This window comes from Centroberyx gerrardi, chromosome 11 (assembly GCF_048128805.1).
Source record: "Centroberyx gerrardi isolate f3 chromosome 11, fCenGer3.hap1.cur.20231027, whole genome shotgun sequence".
Taxonomy (NCBI): domain Eukaryota; kingdom Metazoa; phylum Chordata; class Actinopteri; order Beryciformes; family Berycidae; genus Centroberyx; species Centroberyx gerrardi.
The window spans coordinates 30836215-30863041 of record NC_136007.1 but is presented as its reverse complement, the minus strand read 5'-3'; the positions used below and the strand labels follow the sequence as shown (position 1 = coordinate 30863041).

Sequence of the window (26827 nt, the reverse complement as noted above, 5' to 3'; positions counted from 1 at the left end):
TTATTAAAAAGGTTTATTAAAAGTTTTTAACAGAAAAAATGTATCAATCAAATTGATATGTTCCATGTAGCCTAAAATTTTAAAGGCCTTGGTGAAAGTTGCTGAGCATTACTTCAAGATAAAGATATTCATTCCGATCTTGTTTTATATTTCAGTATTGATTGAAGTGTAATTGCTAGATTTGTATTAAAATGAATGTGTTTTACAATTGTTTACTTACATACGCCCATATTCTGCATGGCTGTATTGGGACAATGTTTGTGCCAAAAAGGCGTATTTCATTCTTTTGCCATTTTTAAAAAAAGTTAACAAATATAATTCAACTTAAACTGTAGCAGTATTGTTTTTATAGTAATGCTCAATCTGATAACACAAAAAGTTAAAATATTGTGCTTAGTATGTGGTAATGGCAGCTGATCCAAGTTTGATCAAAATTTGTTTTGGCTCTCCTGTAAAATTTACTATAACGCACTTACGCCCCTTTGGCTCCAAGCCCTCAATATGTAGGCATGACAGAATAGTGGATTTGATATCAAAAGATATTGCATCTATTTTCAGGTCATATACATATATGTATAATGCTTTATAAGCATTCTACTGTCAAGCCGGGCATGTTCAGTCTGTGTAGTGATGATTCAGACGTGTTCTCTAATATTACAGCCAACACGCCCGATGTTGTTGTCCATGAAAATTTTAGAGAGGTGTTAATTTTTGAGAGTTGGCTGTACTTTTGCCTACAGCCTAAAGGAAGCCTTTCTAACAGCTGGAGCAGACCATTTCACAGCTGGGCTACAAGTGTAAACTTTTAGTTTTCATATTTGGTAGCCTGCGTCATGTGCACAAGCTAGTTATGAGGGGCCTTCAAATTGCTGGTCTCCCTAAGAGAAGGGCCAAGCAGTTCGCAAGGTATTGTTCAGTATCTGCTATCATTGGTAGCTGCTCAATATGGAGAAGGCGTTGCTTTTTATACCCATGAAGTGGATATTGTCTGTTATCTTTCGACCTGCCATCATTATCATCCTGTGTGTATGCAACAAAGTGGTTGCATTCATAATGTTTATGTCCATTGTATGCCTGTATTTATGTGGACATAAATAAGTCATTTAAATGTGTGTGTGTGTGTGTGTTGGGGGGGGGGGGGGGGGGGGGGGGTTACCTGAGTGGCCAGGCTGAGGACCTGCTGCACCAGCTCCTGGGTCTCAGATGGCTTCTTAAGGAACAGCTTGACAATGGCAGTCAGCAGAGTGAGCTGGACCTGGAAAAAGTTATTTATGTAATGGATAATCATAATACTACCACTAACACTATCACAACATCTAATGCATCATGCACACATTAATGAAACCTTTATACCAACTGTAGTTACATAAATTGGACTGTTACTAGAGTCATGCATATGATTCAACTGAACCTCAAATAAGTGCCAGTGACAAATTCGCCTTGTGCTTTTAGGTGTACCCACCTGGGTGCTCTCATCATGGAAGCCCTCGAGGAAGCTCTCTAGCAACTCGTCGGCGTTGTCGATCCTCTCGGCGTACTCGCCGACAATCCAGATCATGGCGGCGCGAGCGTCAGGCTCATCCAGCGAGTCCAGGTTCTCACACAGCGTGGCGATGATACTCTCATATCTGAGGAAACCCAAGGCTTCAAAGGTCAGAAAGAAACCCTATAACCAGCTTACAGCCTCAATGTACCATTATGTGCTCTTTAAAAATGAATAGTCTGGAGGATCGGCTTGCTGAGCAAATTGCAAATTTTGGGGTAGCTGCTCTGAACAATCTGATTGGACAAAATGCACAGGCAGTATGGGACAGTCCTGTTGTGCGAGAAATCACTTTTATAACCATATTACTTATATTACATGAAAAATTACCCCTATAAAACTCATGATTAGTCAACATTTCGTTGCCTACTTTGAATGATTTGTTGATCAGTCAGCAGTCTATATCAGTGGTTCTCAACGTGGGGTCCGGGGACCACCAGGGGTCCTCGAGGGGATTCCAAGGGGTCCCCAGCAAATTGATGAATTGTTAAACTTCACCATTATTTCATTTAAAAGAAGTTAATGCAATGTAGAAGAATGACTATTTTGATCATAGTTTCACCGTTATCTCTCTACCTACTTTGCAGATAGTCATGGAATTCTGGACAAAATCATATCCAACAATAAAAATATTCTCAGATTTGGGTAAGAGAGACAAAATCTCATCAAATGGGGGTCTGTGGCTCTAATGTGGACTAAATTAGGGGTCCTCAATATGAAAAAGGTTGAGAATCACTGGTCTACATGATGCATATTAGGATTTTGATTTACAATAATATATTCCTATGACTTAACAGCAGGTCATTTCTAGTCAACTGAGAAAGCTGATGTGAAGGATTGGTCAGTTAAGTGTTGTTGAATGCTGGGAGCTCCTCGGGGTTCCAGCAGGAAACGTACTTGTTGGGGTACTTGCGGAAGATATCCCTGATGACCACAATAGCCTCCTGAACCACATAGTTGACCTTGGTCTGGATCAGGTCCAGCAGGGTGCTGACACAGCGCTCAGCGGATTGCTTGGGTAGGAAATAGGACAGAGACTCCATGTCATCATGATTTGGACAAAAAGATAGCACTTATTTGTAATGCAGCTAATAATCATTTCAATGCCTTTGCGCTAGGATTCCTAAGGCGGCAAACATGAACAGAGGAGAGACTCAGAGTGATGCTGTATACAGAGAAATTACTTTCATTTTATACCAAATTGGAGCCAGGTGGGAGAATGAATTCAAATACGGAACCAAATTGACAGGAAAGTAAGTGACAGATGCAGTTTGACATCTGTTCAATAGCTGGAAAAGAGGGTACATGCACTAATAATTTCGGTCCTGAATAGCACAAAGATAAATAGACTACATAGACTGCAAATAGTCAGGAAACACCACATGGGAATTGGTCAGGCAAAGGGTAGCTGGAGCTGAAGAGACGGGAGGTACACTACCCAGGAGACTGCCTTCACATAATTATATATTATCCTGGGCTTATAGAAAAACAGAAATCACTGGTAGACTTGACAGCTTTATGTACGAGTCTGTATGAGGTCTGTATGAGTGTATATTATTATATATGAATATGGGTCAGAGGAATGAGGTCAGGCAGCACACTCGAAGCATTCCATGAAGCAGAAAAGATTTTGTTAGGATTTTTTCATCATCCTGGTTATTACCCATTTACTGTTTTGCACTTTTTATTGATTTTATACCATATGGTTTTAAACAATGGATAAAGGACTGTGGTATTTCTTACCTCGACTTTGATGGCACAGCGTCCGATGGCTCGGACAGCCTTACGTACAAAGTCAACATCCACCTCAGTGGCGTATTCCTTCAGCTCAGCCAGGACCTGCCATTGACAGAGAACAGCAGTCAAGTGTATGTATACACATACACAACAACCATAAAATATCAATCTAGCACTGTGTTTAACAGATTGTTCTTATGGACTGCAGGACATTGCTGCCTAACCATATGGCAATAAATCAGTTTTTATCCAAGCATAGTTATTACATGCTAATGTGCCTCGATTAAAAAGGTTTTCATTCTGTTCAATACATTAAACTGTTTCTAATCATGCAGGCTAGCAGCTTCATAACACAAAGTCAAATATACAAATATATGTGAGCTGTGAATGAATGCATCCCAACTACCATGCATGGGTTAGTTAGACCTCATACTTATTGCTGGTATTAAATGCTTCTCAGACAGCTGGGAGCGCCGGGTTGGGTTTCCCCAAAATACAGGCGTGTTGTGAGATATTCCTTATTTAGACTTGTTCTTTCTGGATATATCACATCTATTCTCATAAGGATGTGGAATACGTCTTGCAAATCTAGCAGTCTAATGCCTGTCAGTCAAGCAGCTGGATCTGACTGATACTTTGCACTCAAATATCATTATGCCTGCCAAAGTGAATTCAAAACTAACTTTCATTATTGACGTGTTGTGGATTGGCCAATGGTATAAAACTTTTACTATTATCCACATACTGTAGTATATGTTTATTAGGTGCTCGGGAGCATGTTAAGAGATGGGCTCTGTGTATTCCTTGGTTGGTTCGTAACACTTTTTGGCATGTGCAGTGCTAAGAGGAATTACGGTATGCACTGTTTAGTGACACAGAGACCCGAAGAGCCCAGCATAAGGGAAATACAGTGTGCACTCATGCACCAGGCAGTACGGTATTATCTTCTATATGAAGTTCCTATGAAGGCTTGTTTTATGTAAGGTACCTGGGCGATGTTTGCCTGGGAAGCCAAGCGGATCATGATGTCCAGTTTCTCCAGTTTCACATAGATGGGGTCATTGTACTTGACAAAGAAGACCTTAATCTCCTGCTTCAGGATCTCTGGTCTACACACAAGGGACACATAATATGTTATACTGAGGGAGGACTTGATCCAAAGCAAACAACACAGAGAAATTTGGTCATGTAGTGATCGGAACCAAGTGGCGGATGCTGCATGGCATCTTCAGGGCAAATGCATGCTTGTGTAAAAAAGGAAGAAATATCACGGGCAATATCGAGCACAGTGAGCAGAGTGTGGCCACAGACCTTTTCTGGACAATGAGGTTGATGTTCCTAAGGGCCACATACTGGACCTCGGGCTCTCCGGAAAGCAAGGTGACCAGTGGCGGGGATAGCTTCTTCAGCAGGGTGTTGTAGTAGTCCGAGTCCTTGGGCAGCAGCTCCAAAAACTTCATCAGGACCTTGACGGCTGACAGCACCACTGCCGAGTTGGCATGGGACAGCCGGGGGGTGACACGCTCACAGATGCTTGCAAAGTGAGTAGAAAGATGGACAATCAGTAAAGGAATTGGAGGGCAATAGGGTTGGGACGATATATTGAAATTCAATATATTGCAATACAAAAATGTGACAATACATATTGTGGGGCAGAAAAATTAATTGTGATATTAGCTTCATTGTATTCTGCTGTAATAATCACGAATGAGATGGCTTGACCATCACAATTTCACAAGCTCTCCATCCAAATTCTATTATTTGCACTTTGTAATAACGTTTTTAAATTGTTGTTTACATTCTAGCAAGCCAATGCCATTGCTAGAAAGATTTTTGTCTCAGAAATGCACAGTTAGGCTTTGTTGTCATTGAACTTTTATTTATTACATCGTATCGTGGTTGTATCGAATTGTTAACCCCATAACCAAATCGAATCATATTATGAGATAAGCATATCGTCCCATCCCTAGAGGGCAACATTAAAGTCGAGATGAAACGGCATTTCGAGAGTATCTAACTTCCGTATCGTGACGTATTTCCGAGTGAAACAGGAAAGACAGGCGGGACATAACGTTGGGAGGAATTTGATTTGAACGTTGAAAAGTGGGTGTGCTGTTGCTAGCTAGCTAACTAATGAATCTTAGCCTCTTAGCTCTCTTAGCGCTAAAAGTTGAAGATTGATTGATGGGTGGATGTCATGATATTATTGGTTGAAATTAGTTACGGGCATGCTTACGTAAGCACACGGCATATTTTGTTTTACAGGAAGAAAACATGATTGAATTTTGATATAAGAATACAATGAAATTGATTTTTGGTATTTTTTTGGGCATATATTGTTAAATAGGTGCACAGTATGACCGGGGATGTGATCTAAAAGGGTTAAAAAGGCATTTTTCATTTCATCTCGTCTTTAAACTGAATCAACTTTGAGAATGGAAGGACTATGCAAAATTGAATGGTGGTAGTCACTGAAATGGTGTGTCACTGATATGCCATATCCTCAAAACAGTCTGACACTGTACTACACAACATAAGAGGAGTGCTGTAGTAAGTGAATACTAGGGCATTATATAAAATAGGGGTGTAACGGTTCAGAAAACTCACGGTTCGGTTCATATCACGGTTTTGGGGTCACGGTTTTGGTTCAGTACGGTATATACAGTATATCTGGTGCACTGGGGAGGGGAAGTAAAATGCAAATTCAAATTTACACAATGTATTTATTTAAAAAAATCTTAAGTTTTCATGAATGAAAACTTTTTTCACTGAAAATTAAAGTCCAGTATAACAAAATCAACAGACGACTTTCTTTCAAAAGTAGAGTAAATACTGGCTCTTTGTTATTTTAACACAAAATATCCCTGCATTTTAGGCTACGTAGGCCAACATCAACATAAATTGCAACATAAAATGCAACCTTCAGTGGCTTTACTCCAGGGCATCAACATAAAATGCAACTTAAATCATGTAGGCCTACCTACTGAAATCTTCCACTACTGAATACGGCTACAAATCTTTGCTATAAACACCCCAAATAGTGATGCACGGCTCAATCCGAAACCTGCAGCTCCCGCAGGTTTGTCCGCGGGTGGGGCGGGTTGGGTCGATTGAAGATAATATTGAGAACAAACGGGCGGGTTCGGATGTTGATGTGTCAGATCGGGCGGTCGCGGGTTAAAAAAAACCTGACCCTCGCATCACTACCCCCAATGTTTTGGTTATTGCTCTGTGCCCGTCTGAACTCGCACTGAGAGATCGCTGCTGCGGGAAGAAAAAGTTGTTTTGGTCCTACCGGCTCTCCTCCTCTTCTCCTGCTGCGTGTGTGACTACGTCGGGCTCTTCTGCGGCGCACTGCCGCAATATCGACACGGAAGCCGCAAAATCAAAAGTTGTTCAATGTAGGCTATAGAAATTGATCCAAATCAATCTCTAATGCGTCGATGTTTGTCACTTGGTGATTCACAGACCAGGAGAGCAGCAGCAGCAGAGCCTGAAAGTGAAACTTAAAATTCCACAATTTGCTCCATAGGCTACTCCTGTGTTAGTAGGCTAATCCAGCTGTGATGTCATCGTAGATTGAGATGTAATTCTGACAAGTGATTGGACAGACACTCTCCAGGGAGATCCGACCCACGAGGGGAGTGGGGGGGACACAGAACCGAATGAACCGTGGCGCGCATGCGCGTACCGAACCGTGGGTGGCAAACCGAATGGTTCGGATTTTTTGCGGGAACCGTTTCACCCCTAATATAAAATCGTGCTCTTCAAGGTACTGCTGTCTTCATGAGAGCACGGCTCAGTACAGCACATTCAATACTTCCAAATAGAGTTTGATTGACTGATTGGTACCTCTGGGCCTCTCTCTCATCCTTGGGGTTGTAGTTGGACAAGCAGTCCAGGATGAAGATCTGCCCCCACTCTGTGCACTCATTGAGGGCCGTCAGCAGCTTGTTGATGTTCTGTGGATTGAGGTCTAGCAGGTTGCTGTTGGGATGAGACTCGCTAATCTCCGACAGGGCAGCCACTGCATTGGCCACGACCTAGAGGATGGAGGCACTCTGTGATGAGAACTTTTAAAGATAATTCTGATTATCCTTTAACACATCAAATCAACATAAATCTACTATTGATTTTGTAAATAAATAAATAGGGAATAATTTGCGACTGCAGTAACATGAGCTCCCTCGATCCTCATTTTTCTCATTTTGGGTATATAGCTAGACTCATGTAGAACTTCACTTATTGTGTCATGTGTTCTGTCATGTCAAGAGAGTTTAATGTGAAAATGCTTGCAGACACTGAAAACACTGGACACGTGGAAGCCATCATAAGCCTGATACCTACCATGGGGTTGGAGTCAGCGATGAGGTCCCTCAGGGAGTCCAGGAAGCCCTGGTCCTCCACCATCTGGGCGTTGATGTCATGAAGCTTCGCCACGCAAACGGCAGCCGTCTTCCTCACATAGGGGTCCTCGTCCTTGAGACACTTCCTCAGCGGCTCACACAGGTATTCGGTGATCTTGTCCACCCGGATGCAGCCCATGGTGCGAACGGCCAGAGCCCGGATCAGAGGGTTGGGGTCCTCACAGTCCTGGGAGGCAGGAGAGGGGTGCAGCAATCACAATGGGGTTTCGATCACATTTTGTCTCATGGCAAGGGTACCACTGTGGCCCTGACGTAAACATACATGGCTTTCCATAACTAAGTTGGAGCACCTCTAAGACCTAAACATTTTATTCCTTCCTGTTTTTCAGTCTAATTTCTGCTACAGTTGGGCTTAAAGTGGAGAAAAACTGCTGAAAACGATCATCTAATGTAATGAATGTGTGAAGCAAGTTGTAAAATTCTGCTATATTCCTGTAAAGTGGCCGTTTGTAAAATTCCCTGATATTCCCTGACTTCCCCAGAGAATTTATCAAATTTCTTGACTTTCCTTGTCTGGAATACACCTCTCAAAATTGCATGATGTTCCAGAAATTCCATGGCCAGTGGGAATCCTGTATAGGGAAACTATGGGAGCCAACGGCTAGTGGTGTCACAAGCATTGAAGAAGTCACATTAGTATCCCAGTTCATCTTACCTTGACAAAGCTGTTGACAGCCATGATGGCCATGTCAGGCTGGCTCTTGGCATAGTTCATCAAGTAAAGGTAGACCAGCTTCTTCAGCTCTAGGTTGTCAGTCTGCATGCAGTTCACCACATCTGGGAACAAAGAGCTGAAGGCAAAGCAATAGGATTCAGACAGAATGGCTGAGGCTTTTAGGCTGTTTCTTTAACCCCGAGTTCACACTGGGAGCACGATCAACAAGTCACCGGCCGTCCACTCATTTCCTATAGAGCTGAGCGACCAGGGAAACTCAGCTGTCAACAGCCAATCGGATTTCTGTGCTTCCTTGTTTCACTAATGATGTGATTTCATTTCATCAACAATAGTTCTGCCTGGTAAGTGCAAAATGGACGAGAAGTTGATTCCAGCCATTCAAGGCTTCCCAGTTCTGTACAAATTTTATTTTAAAGACTACAGAAATAAACATTCAAAAACAATGCTTGGAGAACAGCAGCAGAACAGTAGGTAAGCTCTTAAGTAATTTTATTGATTTAATTCTGTTTATTTTCGATTAATGCTACCTACTTGGCGTTTGCTTGCTTGCTAGCTATGTTAACTCTTCAAAATGTTGTAATGCTATGAAACGCAATGCCAAAACAGCAAAAAAAATACATAATTTGACTTTGTAGCTGCATGAGTACACTACCAAGATGCAACCGGAGCGTCTCACACCGCCCGCAATCGGTCAGGATAGAGCCACATATCAACCAAGTTGCTCAGAGTGTGAACGCGGGGTAAGAGAAATTAGACATCATCAAGATTCAAGAAGAAAATAAGAGCCTATATTGGAACTCAAAAGCCTTAAATCTCTGGAAAAAGATGATAAAACATATTAGACATCACTGTTCAAGTTCAAATGTTCGGCTGTACCTGACGTCCTTGCCCACAGTCATGGCAGCAATGACCTTCTTTACTGCCTCTTTCCTCTTCTCCTTCTTCTCATTGTTCAGCTCTGCCTTCAGCTCAAAGATTTCCCCTGGAACAGGAGTCACACTGTGAGCGTTAGCAGCAGCCATCTGGACTATTCAGCCAGATATCCCCTTTTTAGCTTTGCCATGAAGAGATGTGGACTTGATTTAGAGGTTTAGCAGGGGTGGGACTTCAAGTCAGGGAAACCTTGACAGAAAACGCTTTCATTTTCTTACAACATCCCAGATGACTATCTTGTTAATCTACCAAGGTTTGAATTACAAAAAAACAACAATTTAACACAGCTTCTTGTAGACAAGGCTATCGGCTGAACCATGCCTATGTGTAGTGGTAGACGTGGACCTTTAACTAATGAATATGAAAATCAATAATAAACTTACAGCAACAACCACCCGAACGCCAAAGGGCAAAGGCAGCCAGTAACAAATCAAAATTTGTGTTTATCTGATTGATGAAAGATGGGACTTTGCGTTCTTCACTGCAGAGTGATATGATTAAATGTCAAACAGCAGTGGACCTCAGAATGCTTTCATTGGCCAATCAGAGCTGAGTATTCAACTAAGCTGTGAAATAAGTCATAATAATCAATGTGTAATATTATTTGCATTTTATTACAATGCGCTCACATTGTAATTTTGCCCATTAAGAGAAATTCTGCACTAGCCAGACTGAAAATGACTAGCAAACAGGCTAGTCAGATTTGGTGTCCAGTGTTCGCCACCACTTCCTTCCCTACTCACCTTTTTTGTTTGTTGTGAAATATTTGGAGTCCGTCATGATTACGGCCCTTGAAGTCTGTGGAAGAGAAATACGCTGAATTAGTCCGGGAGCAAAAACTCATTCAATTTGAGAGTGATACATTTTGTCCAACACCAAGACAAACCTTAGTTATGAACGGAATTGCATAAAACTTTGTGGAAACTTTGGCCATGGGGCAAGGAACAACTGATTAACTTTCCATGCCAATTGGCCAAAGAGGGGCGTGGCAGTGGGTGTGGCTTCTCATAAAAAGGCATATTACTACAATGTAATATACTACCATATAACTTGGCTTCATATTTTGGATAGTATAAAATTGTTAAGAGCGCATTAGAAAACACTGAATAGGACTCTCATGTCAAAAACAGATGCCAAAAATATAAATCCTGAATGGCAAATGTTATCGTGATAATCATCAAGATAATTTTATCACCCTGCTCTACTTAGACCAATCAACAACAAAGACCTAAAGTGAAATCCACACAGGGGTTGGCTACAGTATGAAAGGTATTCCAATTCACTGATAGAAAATGCCATCTGGGATTTTTTGATCAAATGAAGAGAGCAGACTTTTTTGTGGTCCATTTCCCTTCCATACTAGCTGGAGAATTTTAAAGGAAAATTCCCCCCTCAGATCCTCTTACACAGTTATATATCATCAATATGTGGTGTTCAATGCATTCCAAGAGTTATTTTGTGATGAAGTGTTGTAATTTACCTTTTTATTGTCTCCACTTTCCCTCAACCTGCCTCGCCCAGCTCAACTTCACTTAGAGATTTCCTACATTTCCCAGAATGCCTTTCGGCATCTTCCAGAGAACTGGCTTATTGCTGCATTCAGCCAGTGGTTTTATGTGTAGGTGGAGAGAGCAGTAATGATAGTGATAGTAATGGCAAGAGGGTGAGTTTTTCCAGTTGAATGGCTGAATTGCATTATGAACTATTGAGAAAATTGGTATCTATTCCTCTGCGACCATGAATTTCTCCCTGTATGATTGCCAGTGAAAAATGGTGAGTCTAGTCTGGTAAGCCGTTTCTCTTGTTTTTGTTGAAAATGTTTCTCCTATCAAACTCCATTGTAGCTGCGCTGGGAATCTCTTGATGTGATATCACACCAGTTAGGGAGAGGGAACTGCTGAATTTGTGATGTCACTGGAATGTAAAATCAGGGGCTGCTCCATAGACAATGAATGGGGCAGTGACTTTTTGTGGAGCAAGATGCTAAGCTGAGTTGCCACACCAAAATTCCATTTCAAAAACAAAGTCCCATGTATTGTCTATAGGCAGTGTCATCCCAGTGACGTCACAAATTCAAGGGTTACTTCTCCAGTTTCTCGCTTTAGGAAAACATGGTGCATGTTCGCAAGTATTGAAGGAACAACATATGTGAATTCTTAAAATGGGCGGCATTCCCCTTTAAGTGTTTTAGGGTGGATTTAGGGAAGTCGAACAGGGCGTTTACGTTAGTGTCCCTAACGTTTAAGACGCATACATAGACCATATTATCAATAAATAATGATCGGCTGACCTCTAAAACGTTTGTTTGTTGTCATGAAATTAGGTGTACAGGTGTTAGAGGTGCTATTTAATTCAGTACAGCGTTAACCAAAGACAGGAAAACGTAAACCGTCAGAGCGGTAACAATTTTGAGATGTGAATACACATATGAAACGATTCCATAGCTGTACTCTAATCTCGTCCATTTCCGTAAGTTAAAATGAGACGTCAATTTAGTGTTGTGTCTATGGAGTTCTGATTACGTTTGACCTACCACGTTACATTTAAACTACACTCGCAACTACCCTTTCACTTTGCTAGCGTTAGCTGACGTTAACCCGCTGCATGCAAAATACATTGGTGTATTGAAGATGACTCAAGAATTATGTTAGCCAGAAATTATACACCCAGTCAAGTGCAACGTTACGAGTATTTTCTAGCTTTTCCACTCGGCTGTGACCTACAGAGCAGTAAAATCTGACATGAAAATGGAAGGACTGCCGAGCGGCCCAGCTTCGGATGCTGACGGTAATGTTAGCTAACGTTAGCTGGTTAGCTAGCCGACGCAAAAGCATTTTGTGAACGAAATCATGTATGAACAACAATATAGAAACTAGGAACTGTAAAAGATTCCAGATACTCACTTTGATGTATTGTCAACCTTAAAATACCAGTGGGTGCAGGATGCTGCTTGGTGGTCGCTGTCTGGAGGAAGATGGAGAATGCTGGCTCTGATGGTGCGTTCAACTACCGTGGGAAATTGGAGAACTTCCCGGTTTATTTGATGTCAAACAGTCGGCAGAAAGAGGAAATATGGGAAAGAGGGCAGGCGAAACAACATACTGTAGATCAGACTGGACTCAAACTGAAAATTCATTCATAATCATACGTTAGTTTGATATCCAACTCTACAAACTGTGATGTGATTGAGCTTTCACTTTTTGTTGAGGAAGGTGTTTTGTGCATCATACAGCAGTATTATATTGACCTACTGTGATTTTTAAATTAAACCACATAGTTCGAAAAAAGCAGTTGAATGTACTTGTAATCCTCAATGACTTTTAATCCTATTTTTCCATCTAAAGAAACACCCATAAGTATCATGGTCGAGCCCATCAAGGGATTCATTAGTTTGCAAGTTTGCCTACATGGCCCCCTCGTAAATCTTACATTCCCCTATGATATTTCCAATGGCACATGAAGCAGCAGGGTGGGGTGTGACAAGACAGCAACATAACAGACAACATGCAGTTTTGATAGAACCATCAAAAGAGGAACAAGTCCATGCTCATGAAGGTGGGCATACTGTTGCATGAGATTTGGTGAATCTACCTCAAGTCCTACCAATATGCTTGGCATTTCCATTGTAATTAGGCGGCCGGGCCTGAAGGACTGGCAGCGTATTGTTAATTCTCACTTAACATTAGGACAGTCCTCATGAAAATTAAATTACATATTCAGTAGACATTGTATTCATCATATCAACTCAAAAAATGAATTTCTGACTGGTATACCATGGAAGTCAATAGGAAATTGGAGCATTTAAATGTCTATTCCTTAATAGTTTGACTAATCATAGTAAACATTCTATTCAAAAATGGTGTACATAAAGTGCCTTGATTTTCAGAATTTTATCTTCAACTTTGAATTTGTGAAAAATGTTTGAATTCTGCCCTTAGCTTGGCATTGATTTAGAAGCACTGCGTGTTACATTTAACATGTAATTACTAATTGGAAGACTTCTAGAGTTTGATAGCGGGGACATTTCAAAGCCAAAGGTTTTTCACGCCTCACTTTGGGTGGCACTAAAGAGTTTCATAAGAGGTGCGGAGACATGAAAAGGAAAAAAAAAAAAACTGCAATGGGTTTTGAGAGGAATGACGAAGATAGATGCTCACATTTTCTCTTGAATTCAGGAAAAAAGTACAACGTATAGTTAAAAAAAGTCTTCTTTATTCCACTGTGTTATCTCAAAGATTTCTGCAGTAAAGTTTTCTGAGGTAAGGCCCACTGTCTGCACAAAGTCTGTACAAAGAATGCAATGCTTGGTGATTACATACTTAGTAGGCATATTGGCTTTGCTAGCTATTCATTACCCCACAGATTCATATTTTACCTGCATTATCACCCTTCCCTAGCATGTTAGCCAGACAGCTTTTCAAAGAATAACTAGCAATTAGCCACCAATTCCTGACAGTTTTTGTGATTAATCTCGTTGGTTACATCAGTCCCGCTTTCTCAGCAAACACGGTAAACATGCAAGTGGCAACTCTTTAATCTCTTTGGCAATGCTGCCTCTATTCTAAGCCTCTTTACTATAGTCTTGAAATAGCATGTCCCAGCCATTTGGCCCTTTTTAAAAACTCAAAATCTATCTGATAGAATGAGACTCCTGTACTCTATGAAGTGGATTCAGTTTGGAGTTGTGAAGTGGTGTTGATGAGGTCTCTGGGAAGACTTTCTCTGGCCTCTTGCATCCGTCTCCTGGCCCTCTGGAATGCCTCTGACAGAGAAAAAAATATTATAAATCAACTGCAAAATTGAGAGAAATAAAAATTAAAATAACAATTATGAGTTTAAACAGATAATGACAAACTCAATTATTTTGCTGGCTAACATTTTTCACAAAATAATATAGGTCCAAAACAGAAAATGTGTTACTGTCCAAGTTCTAGGGGAGCTCACTATATATTTTCCCCAGTTAATATCTATCTTCTATGATTATCTATTAAAGGGTACTACCAGTCTTAGTCATAGTCCTTTGGGTTTCGGCTTTATCAGACATATGCACTTTAATAAACAGTTAATAATGTACTGCACCATATGAATATGTGTAAATTCTTAAATGGAGTTGTGCCCTTTTTATAAATGTATACAGCTCTTCACTCTTTGTAATTGATTGACTATTCTATAGCTGTTGTTCAGGCTGTCAGGAGCTGATCTCCCACTCAACATTGCCTTCCAATTGATATTATACATATGGAACCTGAGGAGCCTACAGGGAATAATGAATAGCTAGTGCAGTCTGAGTGGTTCCCTTTACCTAGGATGTTGCAGACAGCTCCTTGCTGAGAAAAGCCTCCCAGTTGGTCAGAAACTCTCTGCCTCCTCTTCTTCAATATGCTGGCGTCAACAAATGCCCTGAAGCATATACAAGACAGACACATTCATCAAAAAACACAGTAAGCTATGGTAGAGAAAACAAACCAAAAAATCCTTCCCAAATTGACAGAGCTCTCAATATAAGGGTTAAGGCAGCCAACATTGAAAGATCACTCAAAGATGAGGGTAAAATGGACTGTTGAAGTTATAATGGGATGAGAAAGTTTCAACCCGTCATCCCTTCATTAATATACTGAGTGCATTTCCACCCAAATTTGTGTACCAACACAAAAAACAAGTACGCAATTTGTGATAAGCTGCAACCAGCTTGGCATTTTGAGAATGCGTGGCAGTCGCATCACATTTTTTCGTTTCAGTCAGTGGCTTCAATTAAGAAACTGAACTCCTGGCACAATAAAAAGGTTGCTTTTGGCTATACTCATTTATAGGCACAGAGCTGACAAGACGATAAACTAGACTACAGAGCAATCTATTCAATTCAATCAGGAAGGTTCATATAATATATTGATTTTCTGTTTCCTTTTTGCGTATAGATACACCCACCCAAGTCAGAATAGTGTATTTCCACGCTTCACAGATGCAAGCAGCCTCGGGCCTTTAAGTTTGTTTTGTTACATTATTTAAGAGTCATGCAATGGAATATAAGATTTTGCAACTTTAACCTTTTAATCAATCAACTGTAAATCATACATGTCTGTTAATAAAATGAAACTCTAGTTAGCTATCACATACAGTCAAGTCCTTGCGTGATGTTGAGACTGGAAAAAACATCTTCAAATCAGTGAATCAAAACATAAACCAAACCAGCCATGAGGCAGCAGTGCCTCTAACGGGGACACAGTCCACAATTATGGATTGGGATTTTAATTATTCTGAGTCGAGAGCCAACTTTTCACTGTAGGCCAAACCTGGTGCTTGAACTCCTGGGAAGCATCCCCCAAAAAGTATAAAATTATTTGCTCAAGTACTGCAAATCAATTTGTAGTACCCTGATATATAGGGGTTAAGTGTCTGATGACTCACTGACTGACTGACTGCCTAACTGACCTGAATTTGGCTCCCAATCAGTTAATCAGTCGTAGTTGCTTTCCTCCCTTCACTATGGAGCTGCACACTGGTGTTATATCACAGATTTGGTGGTGAAACAAATTGATGTTTCTGGCTGTTTCTGGCTATGGAAGACAATAGTAAATCTTTATTAATGCAGTCCTAGGGCACAGTATTTCCCTTTAATGTTGTGTTAACTAGATATGGCTGTATCCTACCCGCTATTTACCTGGCATGCTGGATACAATGCAGGGTAAAAGTGACACTTCCTGTAGTTTCAGTGCAAAAGCCAAAGCGACTCAGCCGCTCTCCCTGCATCAACACAAAAACACAAAAATACACATTGGTAAAAAAAATAAATAAATAAAAAATAAAAACAGTAAAAATTTCTCAGTATCATTCTTAATTCAGTAATGTTCTGAGAGTTACACAGGAATAACTTTGGAAACAAAAGGCATAGGGTGAAGAATCACCCCATTTTTGGGTTTTCATCTAGTTTTTGTTTAGGTGGGGGAAAAAAGAATTGATGCAAGTGGAAAAAAGTCTTCAAGCATCAAGGCACTACAAACTAGAAAATGTGATAGGGTTACGGTTTATAGGGTTTATTAAATATATATACTGTATATATACATATATATATATATTTATGTACTGTATATATGTATATTATTGTCCTCCATGTCTACTCTGAATCTCCAGAGAGCTGCCATAGAGATTTGAACCTACCTTGAAGGTCCCTGGTACTCTGACGTAGCTGTGGTCCTCAAGCTCAGGAGAACCTCCGATAAAGAAGCGCCTCAGCACAGATACTGTCCCCGTCTGGAGGGGTCTCCACGTATGGCACGTCATTACGTGTTTACCTGACACACAAACGTGTACACGCACAGACACACAGAGCATAAAAAGCAAGCAATTAAGAGGGAGGACTTGATGAAGTTTGTGTGAAATTACTAAAACTTGTCAATGTGTAGTTTTGTAGGCAAATTTAAAAAGGAATACATTTTACAAACTTTTTCCTTTCAATGTGACAAGTATCTTCTGAAATAAAATAACCAAAACCAAAATTCAAAATGTCAAGGTTTGCCTTTAAGCAGTAAATAGTAAATAGTAATCCTTTGCTTTGCCGTATACGTCATACCAGGCGTGGCAGGAAAAACCAGGTAGCCATAGCCTTCAGTTCGATAGCGCTGCCAGAAGTCCAGAGAAAGAACCTTGAAGTACAGCACTGGCCACTGGGGAAGAGACTCTGTGACCAGGGAGACATGACGTATCAGTTTGATCTTTGAAATGCAGTAATAGATTGCCAAAATGAACAAAGTCACTGACATCCAACATGTGCAAGGAACAACTTCGTATTCCTTAAACGCAATATTGCATAATGCAAACGAACCCTCGCTCTCTTTTTCGTTCATGTGGAATGCCTCGAAGCTGAAGGGGTAACTGAAGAAAGCCACGTTGTCCTGTGGGCAGAGAGAGTGTTCAGTGTTTCACAAATCTCATGAATTGCAGACAATCTGAAAGTTGTTTACAAGTTCCCTGTATACATACCCTCCCTAAAGTCTTGGTCCGGCAGGTGTGGGTAACCCCTGAGAGTGATTGGAATGGCAAACTGGACCAATCTAAAAAGTCCAGATATAAGTTAAAATGGTAAAAGATTCTTTTTTTTTTTTTAATTTTTATCTCCATCTGTTTATCTCCATTAATCGGTATTCAGTCCAATACCTTGGGAATGGTAACATTTTTAGTAATTTGGTACATCGATATGAACAAAAACAAATGAAATGAATATGAAAAGTAATAAAAAGGTCTGTGCAGGGGGATACTATTAAACTAGAAAAGGCTAAATTTTCTAAAGAAAATTTAAGTGTGCTTGCCGCCCTTGCAATGCCCCTGCCCTTAGATTTGGCGTTCACTAGCTTTGCTAAGCGGTGCAGCATTGCAATTGTTAGCATTTTGACAGACTAGACTCAGTAAACAGAGCCAGTTGCGTTCAAAGGCACTGGGAAACTTTTCTCATCACTGCACAGCAACATGTTTGGTATCGAACGAAACTACAAATTCCCAGCTTTCCAAGGACCCTAAACGCATCACAAAGACGGTGCCGAGACTGACAGAAAGCCCATGTGGGGAACTCATGGTCTCTGTCGCCATCTGCTGGCTGTGTCGAAGCACTGACATGAATGAGCTCGACCATTTCATTTCATGTCATTTTATACAGTAAGGTCAAGTTTTAAAAAATGCTGTCATCACATTGAAATGGTTACTATGAGGCCATATTTCATCACACATGAATGCAATTGGGCTCTTTGGATTCACAAGAGTCTCAGCTTTGCAGCCATACCCAATTTCTACAATTCTATGGCTGTTTAGGTACCACAGTGTGCAGAAACAGGGAAAGAAAAAAAGGCGAGAATAACATCTTTTCACTGCATGCAGAACACTGTGTCTTTAGTACCCTGGAGCTCATATACCCTATGTAGCTGACATATGTCAGATGTGGCTGTAAAGCTAAGACTCTTGTGGTTCTAATGAGCCATTCAGATATCTTAATGTGAGAGGTCAAGGGACCCGTTTGAAAATAGTCATGCCCATTTACCTTTGTCAAAAACTTTGCCGACTTTGGAGCTATGTTACATAACATGGCTGGTACCTACGTATTCGTCTGGATGTCTAGTTTCCGCTAATAAAAAAGCTGCGCTCTAGCTTAAAAACTGAGCGCGTGAGAAGCTCCGTTAAGCGTCGGCCGACGCGCAGAAACCACCATACTCTGTGTGTGTACCGTAGCTTCAGTTAGCTTCAGCTACTGTGTGTGAGAAACCAGACATACCTCCCGATCTCCGCAGCGCGGTCCGTCTGTCCCAAATGCATCAAGCCAGCCATTAAAAACTCCGCTGTAGACTTTTAATATACAGAATAAAAGTCCAAATACATCCATACTGATCTGATTCTACCTTAGCTTCAGCTACTGAGTGGGAGCCTCCCGATCTCCGCGGAGAAACAAGGACAAAACCAAACTTCAATTTCTGGCTCTGTGATCCTGTGATTGAGTCCACACGGTTCTCAGGTTCTCATCCTTTTACAATGGGTGTGTATTGCGTCTAAAAATGCCATTGAATCATTAATATCTCAAAGAGCTTACGACGGATCTCTCAGAAAAGTAATAGCGCACGATTCCTCAATGAGCCGCGCATTTTGATGTTTAACATGTCTATGTACTGTAAAAACTGTAGGAGGAGATGCATGCTAAACTTTTGTCCAGAAGAAGAATAAGAATAACTAGAAAAGGCTAAATTTTCTAAAGAAAATTTAAAGTGTGCTTGCCGCCCTTGCAATGCCCCTGCCCTTAGACTTGGCGTTCACTAGTTTTGCTAAGCGGTGCAGCATTGCAATTGTTAGCATTTCGCTCCGTAAATATGTAAACCAATTGTATTTTGTCCAAACTGTGTCTGATCACAAAGAGTTTTAATAATAATGTCCTAAAATATTTTTTTTATTTCCTTTATTTAAACAGGTAAGTCCCATTGAGATCGAGATCTTGTTTGCAAGACAGACCTGTGTACACAACTACAAGAAAACAAAACAACAAACAAAATAAGTTATTTCCAGACCATCCACATGCAGACAAAATAAGAAAGTCTACTAAATTTTACTTTCTTAGTCAGTTCATTGACATGGGTTTAAAAGACAATTTTTCATCTAACCAGATACCTAGGTAATTGTAACACTGGCCCCTTTTGAATTTGACAGACTAGACTCAGTAAATAGAGCCAGTTGCGTTGAAAGGCACTGGGATACTTTTCTCATCACGCCACAACAACATGTTTGGTATCGAACGAAATCACAGATTCCCAGCTTTCCAAGGACCTAAAACGCATCACAATTCTAGAGCTAAACCTTCCCTCTGTCCTAAATGCATCAAGCCAGCCGGTAAAAAACTCCACAGTAGACTTTTAATATACAGAATAAAAGTCCAAATACATCCATACTGATCTGATTCTACCTTAGCTTCAGTTAGCTTCAGCTACTGTGCGGAGAAACAAGATGGCGGACAAAACGAAATTTAAATATCTGGCTCTGTGATCCTATAATTGAGTCCACATGGTTCTCATTTTACAATGTGTGTGTATTGCGTCCAAAATGGCATTTAATCCTTAATATCTCAAAAACCTTATGATGCATCTCTTAGAAAAGTAATAGCACACGATTCCTCAATGGGCCGCACATTTTGATGTCTCACATGTGTATGTACTGTAAAAACTGTAGGAGGAGTAGTGTGCCAAACTTTTTGGCGGAAAAATAATAATAAAAATGGCCGACAGTAACAATAAGAGTGTGCTTTGCTTGCAGCAAGCACACTAATAAGTATGCAAGATAGTAAGAGTGTGCTCTGCCTACGGCAAGCACACTAATTAACAGATCATAAGAAGAGCTGTTCGTAGGGCAACAGTGTTTAGAAACTGGCAGAACCACTTTGCTTTCCATGATGTATTATTAGATCAGAGATATAATATTTATTACATCAGAGATATAATAAATGTTTGTAGCATTAAAATAGGGCTTCTATTAGTTGACCATAGTTATCAATAATTAATTACATTTTGTTTCTGTTGCATATTAAGTGTGCTGAAATTCTTTCATAGGTTTCCCGAGGCTGATTAGTACAATAGATTGCATCCATATTCCTTCACCGCAGCCCTGGAGACCATGAGGTGGACTTTGTGAATACAAAATCTTGACAATGACACAATATTTTATGAATGAAAAGAATGAACTGCCTTAATGATGGGGCAGTGATAAGCCTATTTATTTACGCATTTACACTATCTGCAATTCTTCTCCAGCAATCCTCTCTAGCCTTGGTAGCAGCAATGCTGTTACTTTTAACTGTTACGTTTTTCGGATTGCTCATATTTATTCATAATAATAGTTTGTTCTTGAGAGAAGAATGTTCTTCGTTGGTATGTCAAGCTTTTTGTAGCCATAATCCCACTGCTCCTTTTTGTTTTTTTTCACTGGCACTATGTTTTTCCTCAGTTTCTGCATCGCTGAAGTTATTTTTCATTTTCTTTGATGCCATTTTGGTCTGGAAGATTACGTTTGTGGGCATTCTCCTTTAGCTTATATGGCATTTCTGAGGCGGTACCATTATGTTATGTTCATGATAATTAAGGTCCCGTAAACACACTTCTGATTTACAAGTGATTGGGATTCATCAAAATACACTAGTGAATACGATTGAAAACAGATGCTTCCGAACATTTGAGACACATTTTAGGGGACGAACACTAACAAATTTGGGCTAGGCAAAACACAGAGAAACAGCAACCCAGTACCAGGTGTTTAAAACAGCAAATGTAAAAGCTTAGGTATAGGTCGAATCATTATTGTGTTATATCAAACAGTGACAGTAGCAAAATGGACATTTATTTATATGAAAATGTCACGTCGGCACTTTAACCAACTTCAAAGAACACAGATATCACAAAGTAACATAAGTTAACATAACATAAATAAGTTTGAAATATACAGTATGTGACTTACTGTTGGGCAATTCCATGAAAAAGTGGATGTATAAGTTGTCATATTCAAAGCCCTTGGCTGAGACTGGGTAGACAGACGGAGAAGATTGAGGATTAAATGCCAATGATAGGCATTTTGAATATGTACACAATAACGATGAGCATGTCCATTCTTATTACTCACCTATCTCTCCATTCACCAAGAGACGTAGAATACCTGCGGGAGGCTAAAGAAGAGAAATATAGTAAGTGCAAAAGTCTTTGCCAGGCCGGTTATGGACCCCTACTGAAAGTATTACACAGAAAACCTTCTGTCAGTTCTTTGATTAGCCAATACAGCCTTTCACTCCTTCCACAATCTGCCAGAAACTCTGAAACTGTAACAGTGCAACTGTGTGGTCTGATATACTTGCATCACTATAACCAAAAGCATAAAGACTTGGGACTGGGAACCAATAGCGAACAAACGGCAATAACACAATGATCATTTATTAAATGACTCACCATTTCAAAGTCCTGTCCAACGAGGCTATTGAGGTACTCTTTGTGCCTTATGTAAAGCTGGGAACATGGGGAAAAAATGGATGTGTTCAAGGCATACTCTGCCCTTTCCCTCTGTAATCAGTAATCTGAACATTAAAAACAGTGAGCATGAAGAACTGAGATGAGGATGAACTCACATCTTTGTACATATGCTGCTCCCTCTCCTTTTCCTCTGGTTTCATGGCTGTTGATACATTCTCCAAGGTAAGACGCCAGACTTCTCTCTTCTCCCCCTCCGTTTCAATCCTACACAACAGAGGCAACAAATCAGTATTCTGTTGATCAGTCCATAAAAACATGTAGCATTCCTTCCTCCTAACAATTAAGCAAAAATCAGCGTTTCCACTAGTTGAGATGGGTGTCATTTCAATACTGGGAAGTTCCAACCCATTGGAAGTTCAGTTCCAGATTTCCAAATATATAGACTAAATTTACTTTATAGTTGCATTATGCAAGATTTTTATAATAATAATAATATAATAATAATACAAATACACTGTTGTTTAGAAGCATGAAAATATTATAGTCAATCAAGACAGGGAGATATTAAGACTGCACTTGGAATATATTTCCACTAAAGCTGTTGACTTACCTGTAGGGCTCTTTGCCTTCGTTGAAGTCAGGTTTAACAGTGACTATTCCGTTGCCATCGGTTCTTATGGTTAACAGCAAACATTCATTCTCTTTCTGGCCCAGTCTGAGAAAGCACACATACGCAGATAATCAGAATGACCAGTGAAGCACACAACATATTGTGATTTTTGATTCGGACTGATTAGATTCAATTTAGAGCTGGGCGATATGGACCAAAAATCATATCTCGGTATTTTTAGGCTGAATGGCGATACACGATATATATCTCGGTATTTTCTACGAAGTGAGCTAAATGTTCAGTTGTAAGTAGGGCTGGGCGATATGGACAAAATCAAATATCACAATATTTTTGACCAAATACCTCGATATCGATATTGCGACAATATTGTAGGGATGACTATTGGCGCTTTCACAAAATATTTACACAATGAGATTTTTGATAGATAATCATCAGTAATGTGGATATAATGACTAAGTGGGTAAAGGCAAATAATAGAACAGCTAGAACAGTCTGGTAAGTTCAAAAATGACATCACTTTACTGTAATGCAGCCTTTAAAACCAGGAAAAGACAACACTTATGCCATATCACGATATTACGATATCCAAAATCTAAGACGATATCTAGTCTCATATCACGATATCGATATATTGCCCAGCCCTAATTCAATTCATGCAATCAAAGAAAGCTCCTACACAGCAGTAAGTGCCTTCACTTGTTCCATTTCTTAGCTGCATGATTTACGTCCTACATCTCAGAATAGAACTTTATATACATACATATATATATATATATATATATATATATCCTACCGTTTGCGGTCTTACTCACTTTCCAGGGGGACCCAGGTCTCCCATGATGTGCATGGTCTGCATAGCATTGTTCACCACATGGCTGGTCTTCACAAACTCCTCCGTGGGCTCCCAGTTGATCATCTTCGACTTGGGGATACTGCAATCCCTGCAAAATACAACAGACCAAGAGAGAGAAATGACTTGAAGAGAAATGTTGCATTTTTCTCCATCCTAGGACATGGTTGTTCAATAATTTAAGACTGCAAGTCCTGCCTCCTGGGACTCCTGGGTCCACGCAAACCTGTTTGCCAACCGGTTTGCGTGGACTGGGATCCAGTTTAACACATGGTGGACCTGTTTAATGTTGTTGAGGGTTAGTCGGACTGCTGCAGTCCACTGTCAAGAGCCGAGATGACATGCGACAAAGGTCCTGGGCCAGACTCAAACCCAGAACATCGTGTGTACATGGTACGCGTCTTAGACCATCTTAGACTACAGAGCCACCCGCCCAGTATCAATAAACTTTTTAAAAAATCGTGCTGGTGTTGAACCTACATTGTGCGTCTATCCTGCCGCCTGTGTCTCATGTTGGCCATCCTTTCAGCCAGGAAGGTGGGGGTGGACTTGACTGCGGTCACTAAGTCCTGGGAGTGCTGCTTTCAGGAACAAAAACAATGGCTTTAGACAGTGTTCTGTGAGAGACAGCTAATTTAAAGTAATAATACGCAACATTTTCATTAACATGAATGTCCCTTTTGCTACTCTATCACTGATTGATACACTAGAATAGTGATTCAACCTATAGCCAGTTCATGAAATCTTTTACATTTGCTGTTCTAAACACTTGGTTTCAGGTAGCTCTTTCCTGGGAAAAATCCTCTGGTGCACAGGAAGTGATGCGTTTTATTTCCAGTTTGTTTGGAATAAACAGAGGAAGAACTGGGTAGTTAGCATGAGCAGTGATAGCCTCCATGACTGAACACACAAAGAAAAGAGCGCCACCTACAGAAACTCAAACTTCATTAACAGAAAATCCAAGGAAAAAGACGTCACAGTACTGGACACACTGTTTGATTGACAGGTGATCTCTGGGAAATGCAGTGCAGAAACACCACAGCAATGAGCGCTGAGCACCAAAGATTGAAACTAAATAAGCAACAAACTCACGCCATTACTACTTTAAAGTTATTCTAGTTATTCATATAGTTTCTAGTCAAGCTAATTCTGACTTTCCGATCCACTTTGACTACCAAAAGAGAATGCCGTGATGTGGAATGTTCTATGAAAATGCTGACATTGTGAGATGCGGTAGAACCTACCAGTTGGTGGAATGGAAGGCAGTTGGTGTAGCGGTCGTGGTCAGTATAGGTGAAAATCCTGTGATTTTGTCGGCCCTTGGTTCTGTTCAAGGCCTTGACTTCTGTGTGGTACTGTCTCTCCAGAGGGGTCTGGCATACAGCCTCACTCTGGAACAGCTCCATCTCATACTAGATCCACACACAGAAACAGTGACGTGGGGTGGGTGAATAGAGATCATCAAATTCAAAACATTTGAAGTCTTTTTCAGGACCCGCAGATTCCCTGCTGATACGTCATAAATGATTTTATCCTCTTATATACTGTACAAACTGTTTACCTTAGAAATTATGATATTCTTGGCTAGTCATCATTAGTCAGTCTATATAAGCTTGTCATTATGTCAGGCTGATACTGGCCTTTTATTAAATATCGGATATTGGCCTGTCAATGTGGTCTACCTCTGATATGATGGAGGTTCGGCTTTGACAAGTTATGTAAAGCCAATCTACAAAACTTGACAATAATATTGACCTGACAATGTTTTTTAAGTAACTCCTCATATAAAGGCAGTAAGGTATCCCAGAGTTTGCCCTACCATTGAACGTGTTTGTGTGTTTATTATATCTGATCTAATAAATATTATATTTTCTATATATCGTACCATTTGAATTAGTTATAGCTGAAAAGGTGTTATGAGTTGCTTTGTCATCAGACAACAGCTTAAGTCACAATCAAGTGTTTACTTCAGTCCCATCTGCTGTAGGATGGGGATACAAGGCTGATAGCACTACCTGACTGAAGAGCTTCTCCTGCCAGCCCACCAACAACTCCTCCTCATTATCACCTGGTGAGAGAAACACCACGAATGTCACATTGTCGTTCTTAAAACAATTATTTTTAAGCGTCAACAAACATCGGTCCGTCCTGCGGTAGAAATACCCGCTTGGCCTTGCGAGGTGAAGGTGTCCAGTTCAATGACTCCTCTCTCTTGCTGGGACAGAACTTGCTGCTGAAGGTGCTGGGAGAGGGCTGCTGTGGAGGTCACCCTCTCAACACGGACCCTGGGGTGCCAAAAAAAAAAGAAAGTATGCCATGCTAAAACAAAGTGTCCATGGAAAAGTCAGTATGAGGAGTACAGGACTTGGGTCTTATGTTGCACTAACAAGGCATTGTAAATTCACCCTGCTATGGTTATAAGTCGCTTGAATGATAAGGATGTGATCTGCATTTTATTCAACTTTCTAATCTATGTAATCATTTGGGTATTTGCTCATCACTGCTTCGCTAACCTTGCTCAAAGAAACTTAAGGAATTGACACACTGATTGTTGTAAGATATCTATGTATTTATATGTTTATATGTTTTTTATGATTATTATTTGATACACTTAGCATCATAACCAAGTGTTGAAGTACCGCCCAGCATTAAATTAATATAATTTGCCCGTTAGGAGAGAGAGTCCTATGCATCAAACCTCAAATCCTTACTGAGCAGCTCAAGCTAGACCAGTTTGGAGGGTCCAATTATGATTTCTCTCTGCTATTCAACTTAGCTTAATATCCAGAAGATGTTGGGTAGCTAATGTTAACGTCACTTACTTTATCCTCAGGTTTTTTACAGCATCACGGGACCGATAGACAGTCTCTCCGGTATCTGTGTTCCAGCCGTCTGCCATGGGCTGCAGGGATTATAGCTGCGCAACGTTAGCGTTAGTTTGTCAACGGTAACTGCTTTTGGTTTGCTGGCTAGCTCTTCGTTACCTGGCTAGAGTTTGTAGCCAGCTATCCTGTTCTCACTGACGTACAAGCAACAGGTCGCATTTTATTAAGCCGTCACGGTGGTTGCAAATGAAAGCATGTAATGCTGATTCGAGGCAAGACTGTTGGCCGAGAAACAGCAGACAGCTACTTTGAGAAGCTAACGATAACTAGCTAGCCATGAAACCAAACAAAGCACACCAACTCAAGGCTTGTCGTTGCGTAGTAACAGACTTCTTTCTTCTTATTATTTTGCGTTTGCGGCAGACTAGACGCAATGAAGGCGCACTGCTGCCCTCCACAGGCTAAGTGCCGATTTCAATTAACCGACTACTACACCAGTGGATATAGGCCGCCCAGTGCTGTGGAGAAAGTCCAAGACCTTAGTTATGTTCCAGTCATCAACAGACAATGTGACTCCCAACCAAAACAAGAAGCAGTCTACTCGGGTTGTTACTATCAGTGAAGACGGAAGAAGTCGAAAGTGAGAATTAGAATAGCATGTGCAATAATTTCTTCCCATTTGTCTTTCTCTTTAGTTGTTTAGTTGCTTCCTTTTACTAAAAACATCTCCGC

At 40.4% G+C, this 26827-nt stretch overlaps 2 protein-coding genes across 4 annotated transcripts in view; both read right to left on the bottom strand.

The window, feature by feature from the left end:
* The window catches only part of ap2b1 (adaptor related protein complex 2 subunit beta 1), a 31333-nt gene extending 19030 nt beyond the window's left edge, over positions 1 to 12303 (bottom strand). For both annotated transcript variants that reach the window (XM_071926943.2, XM_071926944.2), the window contains exons 1-12: positions 12220 to 12303; positions 10060 to 10114; positions 9260 to 9365; positions 8363 to 8498; positions 7628 to 7873; positions 7133 to 7323; positions 4592 to 4813; positions 4269 to 4389; positions 3287 to 3382; positions 2441 to 2556; positions 1463 to 1628; positions 1157 to 1255 (exon numbers count right to left, since the gene is read on the bottom strand). In XM_071926943.2, the coding sequence (XP_071783044.1) occupies positions 1157 to 1255; positions 1463 to 1628; positions 2441 to 2556; positions 3287 to 3382; positions 4269 to 4389; positions 4592 to 4813; positions 7133 to 7323; positions 7628 to 7873; positions 8363 to 8498; positions 9260 to 9365; positions 10060 to 10096 (1536 nt within the window). In that variant the 5' untranslated portion in view covers positions 10097 to 10114; positions 12220 to 12303. The remainder of the gene's footprint in view (positions 1 to 1156; positions 1256 to 1462; positions 1629 to 2440; positions 2557 to 3286; positions 3383 to 4268; positions 4390 to 4591; positions 4814 to 7132; positions 7324 to 7627; positions 7874 to 8362; positions 8499 to 9259; positions 9366 to 10059; positions 10115 to 12219) is intronic.
* A 1225-nt stretch (positions 12304 to 13528) lies between these two features.
* mks1 (MKS transition zone complex subunit 1) lies at positions 13529 to 26416 on the bottom strand. 2 transcript variants are annotated; one of them, XM_071926945.2, is made up of 18 exons: positions 26093 to 26416; positions 25434 to 25555; positions 25286 to 25338; positions 24515 to 24682; positions 23751 to 23851; positions 23233 to 23361; positions 22400 to 22504; positions 21945 to 22053; positions 21769 to 21825; positions 21449 to 21491; positions 21287 to 21349; positions 17294 to 17364; positions 17136 to 17205; positions 16884 to 16991; positions 16472 to 16605; positions 15975 to 16057; positions 14619 to 14716; positions 13529 to 14078 (listed from the first exon to the last, which is right to left on the bottom strand). In XM_071926945.2, the coding sequence occupies exons 1-18, from the start codon at positions 26167 to 26169 to the stop codon at positions 13975 to 13977; spliced, it is 1695 nt and encodes a 564-aa protein (XP_071783046.1). In that variant the 5' UTR covers positions 26170 to 26416; the 3' UTR covers positions 13529 to 13974. The 2 variants fall into 2 exon arrangements, with proteins under 2 accessions (XP_071783046.1, XP_071783047.1); XM_071926946.2 differs by having other exon boundaries at positions 23751 to 23848.
* Between the last annotated feature and the right edge of the window lie 411 nt (positions 26417 to 26827).

What these genes read in the sequence shown, in the direction of transcription:
- mks1 (XM_071926945.2), bottom strand. Translation starts at nt 26,169, where the DNA reads ATGGCAGACGGCTGGAACACAGATACCGGAGAGACTGTCTATCGGTCC. An exon ending in CGGCAGGATAGACGCACAAT is followed by an intron (nt 23,362 to 23,750) that starts GTAGGTTCAACA and finishes TGTATTTTGCAG; the next exon opens with GGATTGCAGTATCCCCAAGT. An exon ending in GAACGAAAAAGAGAGCGAGG is followed by an intron (nt 16,992 to 17,135) that starts GTTCGTTTGCAT and finishes CCCTGGTCACAG; the next exon opens with AGTCTCTTCCCCAGTGGCCA.